General features: G+C 41.3%; 2 protein-coding genes across 3 annotated transcripts in view; one reads left to right on the forward strand and one right to left on the reverse strand.

Annotated features, from left to right (window-relative positions):
* The window catches only part of ANKMY2 (ankyrin repeat and MYND domain containing 2), a 36,182-nt gene extending 27,456 nt beyond the window's left edge, over positions 1 to 8,726 (forward strand). For both annotated transcript variants that reach the window (XM_032304064.1, XM_032304065.1), the window contains 5 exons: positions 50 to 264; positions 1,043 to 1,178; positions 4,084 to 4,212; positions 5,964 to 6,093; positions 7,569 to 8,726. In XM_032304064.1, the coding sequence (XP_032159955.1) occupies positions 50 to 264; positions 1,043 to 1,178; positions 4,084 to 4,212; positions 5,964 to 6,093; positions 7,569 to 7,753 (795 nt within the window). In that variant the 3' untranslated portion in view covers positions 7,754 to 8,726. The remainder of the gene's footprint in view (positions 1 to 49; positions 265 to 1,042; positions 1,179 to 4,083; positions 4,213 to 5,963; positions 6,094 to 7,568) is intronic.
* A 3,736-nt stretch (positions 8,727 to 12,462) lies between these two features.
* Positions 12,463 to 13,294, reverse strand: part of LRRC72 (leucine rich repeat containing 72) — a 42,153-nt gene continuing 41,321 nt past the window's right edge. Inside the window, exon 9 of the mRNA XM_032305765.1 lies at positions 12,463 to 12,685. Within this exon, the coding sequence (XP_032161656.1) occupies positions 12,520 to 12,685 (166 nt within the window). The 3' untranslated portion in view covers positions 12,463 to 12,519. The remainder of the gene's footprint in view (positions 12,686 to 13,294) is intronic.

Genomic DNA, 13,294 nt, shown 5'->3' on the forward strand with positions numbered 1-13,294 from the left:
CATGAAAAGTCTCTCATGGAATTTTGAAGCTCACTGGAATGTCTTCTAGATCGTGATGCTTGTCAATGAGAACCCTCTGCTGGCAGAAGAGACAGCCCTGAATAAGTGCTACAAGGTGATGGATTTGATCTGTGAGAAATGCATGAAGCAGAGAGACATGAATGAAGTGTTGGCTATGAAAATGCATTACATCAGCTGTATCTTCCAGAAATGTATTAGCTTCTTAAAGGATGGAGAGAATAAACTGGACGCTCTGATCAAAAGGTACCATTTCAGCCATGCCACGTGTAAAATATACTCAGATGGATAATGTTTTATTATACAAAGCCTCATCATGGATTAAAAAATTAAGCATTTTAGCAGCAGTTGTTATTGTTGGGCTCACATTTAGTCTGCAAGAAATAAGAGCAGTGTTCTCTTTAGGTTGAATGATTATTCAGTTCTCTACTTTTTACAACAATGCTTTCATTATCCCCAGTTTACAGGTGAGAAAGCTGAAGTGTTTAGGTAGCTTGTGTAAGATGTAGAAGGTAGCCCAAGTCCAACTTTGAGGATGGGTATGCCATGCCTCAGGTTGTTGCTCTGGGTTCATCATGGCGCTCAGCCCATCTCCATTATTGAACCTGGGAGAGCTGCGTGTTATCCTTGCTCTCTGACCCCCTGGGGTCAAATTCCACACACCCACCCCCCCAGTTTTACTGAGAAAGGTGAACTGTGTCAGAAGGGTGTAACCTAATGAGAGTTTTCACTCTTTGTACAAATAACTGGCGTGGTAATGAGTAACTAGCTACTCCGGTAATGGCAGTTCGTGTGTGTTTTATGGCAGGGGTCCCTTTTACGAATACCTCCCAGGGCACGTAAGCAGGATAAGGACTAGCCAAACATGCAGGTAGAACAGCAGTTTGAATTAAGTCTATCAGCACAATTGGAAGAGACAATGAAAATCTTGGGTAGTACAGAAATTACTCCCAGTTCATGGGTTCAGCTGGGAGGAAATGCTTAGAGATTCAACTCCAGTTACTTTTTAAAAAATATCTTTCAGCTTGTTAAAAGGCCGAGCTTCAGATGGCTTTCCGGTATATCAAGAAAAGATCATAAGGGAAAGCATCAGGAAATTTCCTTACTGTGAAGCCACACTCCTCCAGCAGCTGGTGCGAAGCATTGCTCCTGTGGAAATTGTAAGTTAACTCTACCAGTAAGACCTGATTACCATATTTTGTACAATTACAGACAAGTTCTCTTTAACATATGGATTTATTAATGTAATAGATAAGTATTTGTTATTTTAAACAGTTTTCAGAAACAGACATGGCGATAGGCATACCTGTTTCTGGGCATCCGTTTCCCCTCTCTTGAGCCTCTTTTTTCATTTTTATATAGCTCATGGTTTAATAAGTAGTATTCTCCTATGTCAGAATGTAGATGGTTATGTGGAAAATTACATTTTAAAGACCTCTGTGAAACCGTAAATGTGGGTAATACAGATACACACATGTACAGTTGTAGCTCATGAAAAACCAGTACAAAGTCCCATATTAGATGGAAGTAGGAATTGATTGTCTAGGTTGATGGTTCCTGGTCGGTGGGGATGTGAAGGGATGAGCCATGGGAGGCTCATTGTATGTCCTGATAAGCAATCTCAAAGTATGTCCCAGCTTCTCATATTCTACCTTAATGCCTCTGATTATAAATGTTCCATACTTAACAAAATTCTTTTTATACTTCTATGCTTCCATATGCTCCATATATACAGCTATAGGAAGCAAATTTCACCTTTATTATCTGTTCTTTAAATTATTTATTGTCCTTTTATCATATACTTATTTAAGTAGTATGTCTTTTTTTTTTTAAGATTTTATTTATTTATTTGACAGACAGAGATCACAGGTAGGCAGAGAGGCAGGCAGAGAGAGAGAGAGAGGAGGAAGCAGGCTCCCACTGAGCAGAGAGCCCGATGCGGGGCTAGATCCCAGGACCCTGGGATCATGACCTGAGCTGAAGGCAGAGGCTTAGAGCCACCAGGCGGCCCTAAGTAGTATGTCTTAAGATTCGCCCTCACTCTTCGTGTTTTGAACACATTTCTGTTCACCGTATCTACACCAGTCATGCCTTGCTATATTTCAATCAAATCCTTTATCAGCCTTTGTCTGTTGGGTAAGAAGCTGATCCTCACATTGGTCCCATCCATGACTTCCTCCCACCCTCCAGCAAATGTGGGTTCTTCTCTGCCTTCTCTAGGCGGTCCCATCCTTCTCAGTGTGAGAAATGAGGACAGGTGGGTTCTCAGGGCTCCTTCATATATTAAGACTTTGTCTGATCAGAGCCGTGAAATAAGAAAGACCTGAAGAGACAAGGTGATTTCATGAAGTTCGTGCATTCGTTTATCCCAGAGAGTTCTCCATGATTTCACATAGAGATTTTTTTACCCTTACTTCTTAATATACTTGGCTGTTTGGTATTTGAACTTTTGGAAGATTAAAGGTAGCAAATTATGAGGGTGGTTTTTTAATTATGAATTTGGTTTGGTCCACATATCAAACTCCAACTAACCATGAATTAAATCAGTAGGGTTTATTCATTGCCATATACTCAGAAGCACAGAGATAGGCAGACCAGATCCAGCACAGATCTTCTCTTAGCTTTGCAGGTTGTCTGGGGAAGAGAGCAGTTTTGGTTGGTCTGGACCCTGCTCCTCTGAATGATGTTCCGCTTCTCTTGGTGGAGAAATTGGGGGAATGGACGTCAGAGAAGCGGCTAGCCGACCAGCGTGGGCTGTTTTCAACACTAACAAGTGGTAGCTGACATTTCACCTTCAAAGTGGAAAACAGCAGAACTGAAAATAGCTCAGAGTACTTCAAAGAAAAAGTCAAAGCAGAACAATGTGGGGTTGAGCCATTCACTGTAGCCCTGTGTCATAGCATTATTGTCCTTCGAGTTGATGCAGTGTAATCATTAATGTTTACCCTAGTGATCTGAGTCATTGAGGAAAGGTTTATTAATAGAGAGAATAGGATATAATGCAACTTAGAAAATTTTTCTCTCTTTAAAAATTTTTCTTCTTACAGGGCACGTGGGTGGCTCAGTCGTTAAGCGTCTGCCTTCGGCTCAGGTCACGATCCCAGGCTCCTGGGATGGAGCCCCGAATCAGGCTCTCTGCTTAGCGGGGAGCCTGCTTCTCCCTCTCCTACTCCCCCTGCTTCTGTTCCCTCTCTTGTTGTGTCTCTCTGTCAAATAAGTTTTTAAAAATCTTTAAAAACAAATAAATAAAAAATAAAAGTAAAAACTTTTCTTCTTTAAGAGTTATATATTCTCTCTGGAAAACTTGATTTATCTGGACAGTGCCTGTGGTTGTGAGTGTCCCAGGAAGCCACTGTTTACTTCCTAATGGGTTTTGTTAAACTTGCAAGTTCACAAGCCACTGAAGTAGCACTAACCATTTCCTGTCACAGGGTAATTCTCAGGGTTGGCCTGCCATGAGGATTGCCTGTGGCACTTTCTGACTGTGCTGATGCCTGGGCCCTCCCACCAAGGTTTCGGTTCCCTCTTCCTCCAGTGGATCTCTGGCTTCTCCCTGTCACAAAGCTCAGCAGAAAATGTGAAGCAACAGAGTATCCTATTAAAGTTGTTGTGCTTTATCACTTGCCAGAGTATTTTGACTTCCGGGAGACTAGCTAATGTCTCTGATTTTATAGGATGTGTTGAGTAAAGCATCCTGTTTGTTTTTAAGTTGAGTATCTTTCTGTGGGAATTTGCTTAAACAAATTCTTATATAACAAAGTAAATGATGAGATTTTGTATAACGAGAAAGAGTTCTTGCCACCAAGATTTTGTATAACGAGAAAGAGTGACAAGAAAGATTCTATGTCGTTATTCAGGGGTACCCTGGATTCTTTTCTGAAGCAGTAATTGACTCTGACTACCATGCTCTTATAAGGTAACATAGATAAAGTGTAGGTCACCGGCAGCCTGAATGACTCCATCTCTGGTGTGCCTGCTTCTGGACATCATTCATGGAGTGTCATCTCTGTAGTCTTCCGATGGCAATTTTAAAGTGTGTTTTGCTCTTCTTCATACCTCCTCTAGGGTTCTGATCCCACTGCATTCTCTGTTCTTACCCAAGCCATCACTGGTCAGGTGGGTTTTGTGGATGTGGAATTTTGCACTACCTGTGGAGAGAAGGGAGCAAGTAAAAGATGTTCCGTCTGCAAGATGGTAAGAATGAAGTTTCTTGAAGTTCTTCAATATGGTTTAGGTTTCATATTGTTTGATAACTGACTTGTAATGTTCTCTAAATAAAATGGTTGACGTTAGTTTTCTGATACATTCTAATAGAGCATAAATTCTAATTCTGTGCATCTAATAATTAAAAGTCATTTTGAAAGAGCAGTATGGGATAAATGTTCAGCGTAGTTCTTTGCCATATGTTCCAGGATGCCGCAGCATCTGGGTAAACCGCTTCCAAGAAAGAAGGAATACAAGTGAATGAATGAGAGAAAGATTGTAACACATTGACTATTGTAGATATGAGCGCCTAGAACAGGCCAGTTCATAAATACGCCATCTTAAATCTTCTGATGGTGACTTGAACCATAATCTCTTCATCATCTCTTGTAGACCACCAGCTCCCTTGTGACTGCCACCCATCTTTAAGCTCTTCTGAACTCCACTCCCCACTTCTGCTGCCATGATCTTTGTAAAGGGCCTACCTTCTCCTCACAGATATTACCCATAAGCATTCATCTGTACATTCACTTTACCCTCTAAGTTATATTGATTTATTTATTTCATTATATTAATCTCCTTGCTGCATGTAAAACACTTATGACAACAATCATTTGCTAATTTCCCATGTTGGCAGCTGGCTGGGATTAGCCAGGGTATTTTTTCTCCTTGTGTCTCCTGTCCTTCTTGGACCAGCAGGCCAGGCTGAGCCGTTCTAGTAATGACAGTAGAGGTAAAAGGGCACAAGGTCCCTCATAGTCTAGTCTTGAAATTGTCATATTCTTACATTCCTTTGGCCAAAACAAGTCACAGGGCCAAATTTAGAGTGAATTCTCCTTCCCATCAGAGAAAAGAACTTTGAAATCTCATGAGGAAGTATACACAGGAAGGGAAGAATAAAGAATCGGGACCAATGAAACAGCCTACAATACATGTCCTCTCTATGTAAGGGTTTAGCACAGTGCTTGGCATATAATCTTGCAAAAATCTCAATTCCGTTTATAGAAACTCCTCCCTGTCCTTGAACATATAATTCACTTTCCTTCTTGCACTTTTGTACAAGATAATCTCTGCTTGGAATGCTTCTTGCCCGTTTCTCTGTTGACTGACTCTTTTCATACAGAGTGAGTCACTGCTTTCTTTGTGCTCCTGTTGCTGTTACAACCTGTATTACGATGTGAGTCATGTTGGGTATCTGCCTCCCTCCATGCCGTTCCATCCAGCTCTTTCTCAAGCTTAGTCTCCTCTGAGACAGCTCTATCTTCCTTGTCATTGTACAACCCTGACACATAGTAGGTTCTTCTCAAATCATTTGTTAAGGTCTTTGGTAGACCACTTAATATATATCTATTGTTGTAAAGTATAAGTTAAAAATGACAAATATAAATCAGTGGCCATCATGGTTTTAAAAAGAAGGCGTAGGGGCACCTGGGTGGCGCAGTCAGTTGGGCGTCTGACTCTTCGTTTTGGCTCACGTTGTCAACTCAAGATCATGGAATCAAGCCATGTGTTGGGCTCCACACTCAGTGCAGAGTCTGCTTGGGACTCTGTCTTCCTCTGCCCACCCCCATCCCCCCCCAGCTCTCATTTGCTGTCTTTCTCAAAATAAATAAATCTTTATAAAAATAAAGGGAAGCATAGAAAACAGCATTTTTTACAGCATAGCTCTTGGCTTAATGTCATAATTGGAATATCATGCAGTCACAGCTCTTGAAATGAAGTAAACTTACAATTGTTTTCAGGTTATATATTGTGATCAGACCTGCCAGAAAACACACTGGTTTGCACATAAGAAAATCTGTAAGGATCTAAAGGACATTTACGAAAAGCAACAATTGGAAGCTGCCAAAGAAAAGAGTGAAGAGGAAAACAGTATGTATATAAAAAGCGAGCTCATACTGCTTCTCATTGGGCAGAGAAATGATATTATTAATGATAATACAGGCACCAAGGAACTGAGTCTTCTCTGGGGACCAAAGATACTTGGACTTGACCGATAAAAGAATCACATTTCAGTGTGTCCCTCTTTGGAGTTGTTGGGATAATGTACAGAATATGGTTAGCCTAGAAGTCTCTGGAAGGCAGAAGCTATAGAATTCTAAGGCATATCGTTTATTCTGTATTCTATGTTCTGACTCACAGGAATGCCCTGCAATGATGGGACTCTGAATGTTCACTTATACTCGGCTCACAAGGGATCTTAAGGTCTTTGACTAAGGAAATAATTAAATTTCCCCTAATGGCTACCCAAAGATTTTAAGGTTGGGAACCTTTAATTTTTTCAATTAAAATACAAAGCTGTAGGTGAAATTACAGAGTAAATTTATAAATTACAGATTAGATTGTAGCGCTAATGTACGGATTAGGTTTCTCCAAGTATCTAGGCATTGAACTCCATAATACTTTCTCTCTCCCTCCCTCATGAGGTATATGACTCATTTTCATCAGAAACAGTGAGTTGCCTTAGCAGGGATTCCCAGACTGCAGTGGAACCCACCTCCAGGCCCGCATCGCACCCCAGAGAACATATCGTACATTTGTGGAGCACATCTAGCTTGAAAAGGTTGCCTGGTTGACTGATAACAAAGCCCTTCCACCCCCACCCTTCAGTAGACTGCATTGCCTTCACCACCTGCTTGAGAAACACTAGGAATAGGGTTGAACAATTCGTACAAAATTTAATTTGTATAAATAATCGTCAGAAATTATTTATCTCGTCAGAGAATCATCAGGCTTTCTGACTGCCATGCCTTCTCCTGTTTTCCGGACCCAACTTGTATCCTGCATGTTGAAGACAGAGGCTGACAGCTGGTCCTGTAACCTAATGAGGGAGAGAGTAAGATGGTCAGGACAGAGGGAGTTCCCGGCTGGTAGGCATCAGCAGGGGCCGCCCACTCTTCGAAGTGTCACAGACACCTTTATTCTCCAGCTGTGTAGGCGAGGCTTCCTTACCCCCCACTTCATAGGTAAGGAAAGCACCCTGTGCAGGCACTTACCCAAAGACCTCAAGCTCCCTCATGGCAAAGCTCTCCTCGAAGGCAGGTCCCAGACAAGCATTTCAGAGATTTCCAGGCTTGGCTGCAGAGCCAGAGGCTTAAGTCCAAATCCTGGTTCTGCTGCTATCCTGACTGTGAAACTCTGAGGAAGTCGTCAAGCCCATCTCTTCTCAGTTTCCACATGTGTAAAAATCATGACAATAATGATAATAGGGATCATTTACCTCATGTGGCTGTTGTGAGGATTCAGTAATTTAATACACGGAAGGCATTCAGACGATAGACTGACACGTGATAGGACAGCAAAATGACCTTCTCTCTCTCTCTCTCTCTCTTTTTTCTTTTTATCAGATGGCAAACTTGATGTCAATTCTAATTGTGTTCATGAAGAGCAGCCGGAGGCTGATGCGGGGATCTCCCAAGAGACTTGTCAGCTTAAGGAGTCTGTGGAAGGGGAGAAAGAATGTTCTCCAAGTGGAGCGGGTTTGGAAGGCTTCCAGGACGCTCCTGCAGGCCCGCAGGAATCTGAGGAGTGAAGGGCAGAGCGGGGCCGGCACGGATGGTTCACACCCTGGCAGGTAGCCAGAGAGCTCACGTGACTGTGTCCTCACTGCCTCATGACCCCTGCGTGGCACCATGGCGGGAGTCCATGTTTCCTAGAATGGATGTCTTCAAGCAAAGCTCTGTCTACCATGCCCTGAGTTCCTGGTGATTTCTGTACTGTGATTGGAGTTATTCCAAGGGAAAAATGTTTATTTCAAAGTATCGCAGAAACATTTTGACTCCTTTTCTGAGGCCAGCTTCTCAGCAGTTGTTCTCAAAACAAAAGACATCCCCTTCAAGAAGAAATGTAGGCTCTGGGGAACAAAGGGGCAAGCAGAACAGGCGTTGGAGAAAGATTCTTCAGGAAGGAAGACTTTATGAGCCACGGAGATGGATAGTTAAACAAGTCATAACTTATATGTGAATAAGATGCATATAAATAGCATTTATAATAGTGAAGTTCTACTTATTTAGATGCAGCGAAATGAAGAAAAGGTGTACATTACAGGGTCTGTCACAGTTCATTCATTGTAGTTTTGTATAGAAACAATTTCAGCAGTCTGAACTTTATATAGTTCCTGCAGTGACATTTTATCTACAGCATTTGTACCTTCAGATATGTCAGAACAAAGGCATAGCCACAATTATCTCAGCATGTGCATTAAAAGGGGTATCTCATGAAATTTCTGATAAAATAATGGCTAAACATAGTGTGTCCCCAGTTATGAAACAGATTCATGTGCCATATTCTACTTGAAAGGCTTTTTTCTTTCTGTAAGCTTTTCATGGGGCTCTTCCTGCCCAGAAACTGATTTATAACTCATTTTTAGAATGTGCTGCCGCCGCTGCTCAGCACATGCCGTACGGAAGCCAGGCTAGGGCCTGATCGCCGAAGACAGCGCTATGTTTCAGAGTTTCTTGTAATGATTGTAAAATAAATCATGCCTACTGATATAACCAACACCACATCTTGTTTCCTGGTTTATTGCTGTTGAGGGATGGCAAACACTGGAGAAATATTAGAGAACCTACATTTTAGGAAATTCAGCAAATGCTAGAGAACAGAGTAAGAAGGGTTTTCATGAGTACTATTGCAAATCAAAATGACTCCAGTTCCCACCTCACTTCGCTGATCAAGATTCTTCTATGTTGCTGGTTCTCCCTGCCTTCACTCATTGACTTTTCTCCCAACCCCAGCACTACACCTGTACGCCCTCTAATACACTGTTCCATGAAGACTCCTTATGAGTGAATTCAATGCAAACCGTTAGCTGGGTAGGAATTCAGCAGGCAGATTGGCCCCTAAACTTGTCAGTCATGACAAGCCTCACTTACCGGTCAAGGTACCTCATCTACACACTGAGAAACATACCTTTTTGACTAATAAAGTCATCCTCACAGGCTGCCCTCTCCCACTGGTGTTTTTATGTGTGTTATCTGATTTTTAATTGCCTTTTTTTTTTTTGGTATGTGTGTTACCGCCATTTTGTGTTACCGTTATGATGCCTGTCTTCGAATACATAGAGAATTATGCAAAAGCATGAAGAAATAGGAAAACTGAGAGATGTGGCAATGGAGAGGAACTTTTTCCCTTCGTTGAAGTGAATGCTAACAGGAATCAGAATCTAGCATGGCTATAACTGCCAGTGGACAAAGGACTTCAGGTATAAGCCGTGTCAGTGTTAAAATTTTCTATGAAGTATTTTGGGGAAGAGGGGGTTGGAAAATGGAGTTTAAGAGACAATCGGATTGGTTCTGATAATAATCCCTTCCTTTGTCATACATAATCTCCAATTGATATTTCCATTATAATGTCAATATAGGTGGATCATTTTTGTTTTTAGCCATGTTGAATTATTTTCGATATGCTATCAAGAAACTTTTCTTGGAGCACCTGGGTGGCTCAGTCAGTTAAACATCTGCCTTTGGCTCATGCATGACCCCAGGGTCCTGGGATGGAGCCCCGAGTTAGGCTCCCTGCTCATCAGGAGTCTGTTTCTCTATCTCCTTTTGCCCTTCCCCCCACTGCTCATGTACTCTTGCTCTCAAATAAATAAAATCCTTAAAAAATACATAATCTGAACACTTCTGCTTCTGGAAGCAGAATAGACACACTTTTCTCTATTCCTTCTGTTAGGTAAAACTACAGTCCTTGGACATTATATATCAAACAAACCTAAGAAGACTCTGTAAGATGGAAAAAGAATGAAGCAAACCTTTTTTTCCATATAAATGAAGACATATTTCCATTAGTTCTTTAAAAAGAAGAGTAAATAAAACTTGCTAGCCATGTTTTTATAATTGGAGTAATGTTTTCATCCTTTTCAGTGATAGTGGGATTCAAAATAAAATATCTGGCTACACATTCTTTTATAATACTTTTAGTTGTTAACTGGGACACTATAATGTCCAATTTGCTCCAGTGGAATTCGAAATTAGTATTGCCGATGCCACTTATGGGCCCACTTAAATCTGATCCCAAATGTACCGTTTCTGTCATGAAATAGGTTGCTGCTCTGCTCACCGAACTTTATTGCTTCGTGGGGCCGACAGTACTCAGCTCATGATGAGTAACTTTGGTCAAGGTTACTTGATGTTTGTTGATCAGGCTCTTAGTGCTAGGGTGGATGCAGTAGCCTGTCCCAAACTTCTCTTCCAACAATGACCAGTTCTCTGACGAAGATGGCCTTATTCAAGAACCTTTTGAGACTGCACCAGGACTCTCTTAGATTTTGCAAGACTCCACAAAGCCTCCTTACCTACGACAAATACTTCCAGCACCATGGATTTTACTGAGTTATTCTATTCATTATCTATTGCTGTGTAAGAAGTTACCCCCAAAATGTATCAGCTTGAAGCATCCACAAGCATTATCTCATGTAATTTTTGTAGGCCAGAAACACAGGAGCCGCTCAACTCGGTGATTCTGACTTGGGGATTCTCGGAAGGGTGCGGAGCAGCTTTTGGCCAGAAGTTCATTCACCTGAAAGTTTCACGAGATTGAGGATATGCTGGCAAAACTGCTCTCTTAAAAGGTTGCAGCGACAGGCCTTAGTCCCTCATTGGATTTTCGGAAAGTGGCCTCAGTTCCTCACCGATGAGCCCCTCCAGAGGACTGCCTAAATGTCCTCACAACATGGTAGCTGGCTTCTTGCAGAATAAGTGATCCAGAAGAGAGAACCAGAGAACATTTTGATCCTTTCTGTGACCAAATCTGGGAAGCCGCACACCATCACATTTGTCTCGAGCCACAATATCCACATCGATGCTCAGCTCTCTGCCTTTTCTTGACCTCTGGCAGATCATGCCTGAATTTTCAGACTGTGGCTTTGTACAGAATCGGAAGTGCCCACAAGTAAAAGGAAGTTACAGATTCTCAGGGGCAGTTCACTGTTCCCTCTAGGGCTCCTGTCCCTTGTCTGTTGGATTTCAGCCCCACTTGTCCAGTGTGTGTCTTTTCTGTCTGTGCTACTCTGCGGTGGTCGAAGCACAATCAGATAGGAGAAGTCACGCTGCTTATAAGGTTTTGTTTGTTTTTTTTTTTAAGATTTTTTTAAAAGATTTTTAAAGATTTTTAAAAAGATTTTTAAAGATTTTTTTTAAGATTTTTAAAATTTATTTGCCAGAGAGATCACAAGTAGCCAGAGAGGCAGGCGGGGGGTGGGGGGGGGTGGCGGGAAGCAGGCTCCCCGCTGAGCAGAGAGCCCGACACAGGGCTCCATCCGAGGACCCTGAGATCATGACCTGAGCCGAGGGCAGAGGCTTTAACCCACTGGAACCACCCAGGCACCCTTGCTTTTTATAAGCTTTTGATCTAACTCTTTAGCTTAGCCGGGGAAAACCAGAAATGCATTTTGTCTCTCAGCACAAGGCAACTGCTAAACGCTTTTCTGGTTTCTCTTCCCCCTAGCAGCAGGCCTCCGGGGAGGCCACGCTCACATCATTAGCCCACACCCTCAACTGGCAAATGCCTTCGAAGGCAACATCAAAAGATGATAGGCTGGATAAATAAATTGTGGTATCCTCATACAATGAAACAGCATACAGCAATGAGAACACAGAGCTATCACCTCGAGCAACAACATGGGTGAGTTATACAGTATTGAGTAAGAGAAGCCAGACACAAAATAATGCAACTTCTCTCATTGCGCTTATATGCCTTTCAAAGACAGACGCGATTAATTGATGATTTAGAGTTCATCACAGTGATGTCTCTAAAAGGGTGGCTCCTAATAGGGAATAGGACTGGCAACAGGAATGAAGAGGCTGTTCACGTGCTGGTAATAATCTCTCTCTTGATCTAGGACTGCTGTTACATGAACATGTTCATTTTTTTGAAACTCCGTTGAGCTGAACACAAAGATCTGTGTACATTTCTGTAGACATGTTTTACTTGAACAAAAACGTAAAATGTGTGAGGATTATATTAGTGGTGTTTCTGCTTCTGTTTACGTGTTTCTTTTTTTTTTTTTTAAGATTTTATTTATTTATTTGACAGAGAGAGATCACAAGTAGGCAGAGAGGCAGGCAGAGAGAGAGAGAGGAGGAAGCAGGCTCCCCGCTGAGCAGAGAGCCCGATGCGGGACTCGATCCCAGGACCCTGAGATCATGACCTGAGCCGAAGGCAGCGGCTTAACCCACTGAGCCACCCAGGCGCCCCTACGTGTTTCAAATAATATAATAAATGTATAATATGCTTGATCACAGAGAAGTTTAATAAACAACAGAAATCCACTAGGATTTCTAGAAATACTAGGGGCTATCTCAGTGTAACTGTAAGCATTTGAGCGGGTTCTCTGTCTTTCTCGTCAAGGTATTTTTCCTCTCGTGTTGGAACTGTGTCCCAGTTCAGGAAGGTAAAAGCCATAGCTGATCTCTTCAGGGACCTTACAAACACAGCATCTTCTGGGTCATCGAACACAGTTCTGCAAAAATGGCAATCATGTCAGAAAAAAAAAATCCATTAAGCCACAGTGAAATTTTAATTTAAACAAATGCCATATTTTTCTATGCTATTTATAGCCTAGTACCACTAACAGATAACTTTGGGCCTCTACTGACTCTATTGACTCTCAGAATAAGGAATACTATTTTTACTGTATACATTGTTTATTTTTTAAATAAACATAAAATAAAAATAAACATTTTTAAAATAAACATATTTAAATGAACATATTTGGGATCAGCTATCCCAGTTTAAGTCTCACACCTTAATGTGTTTATGATTTGAAGCCAGTGCTAAATGAGGTGATTAAAATATTTGTAGATGTCATATGCATATGAGTGTCTTAAGTACATTTTATTAGAAAGTTATGATTTCTCCACATTATGCTCTTATTTTATAAATGTGTTTGGGGATGATATTTTTCAACCCTGAATCCAAAGAAAAAAAATGCCTAAGTGCAAAATTTAAAAAGAGTGATAATTTTTAAAGTTCATCAATATTCATGAATTTGAAAGGTTTTCCATAGTTTAATGAAGTATTTGCTTTTGAAAATGTAAATCCCAAGGAATTTAAATGTTAATCTGCATAA

Source organism: Mustela erminea, chromosome 11 (genome assembly GCF_009829155.1).
Source record: "Mustela erminea isolate mMusErm1 chromosome 11, mMusErm1.Pri, whole genome shotgun sequence".
Classification (NCBI taxonomy): domain Eukaryota; kingdom Metazoa; phylum Chordata; class Mammalia; order Carnivora; family Mustelidae; genus Mustela; species Mustela erminea.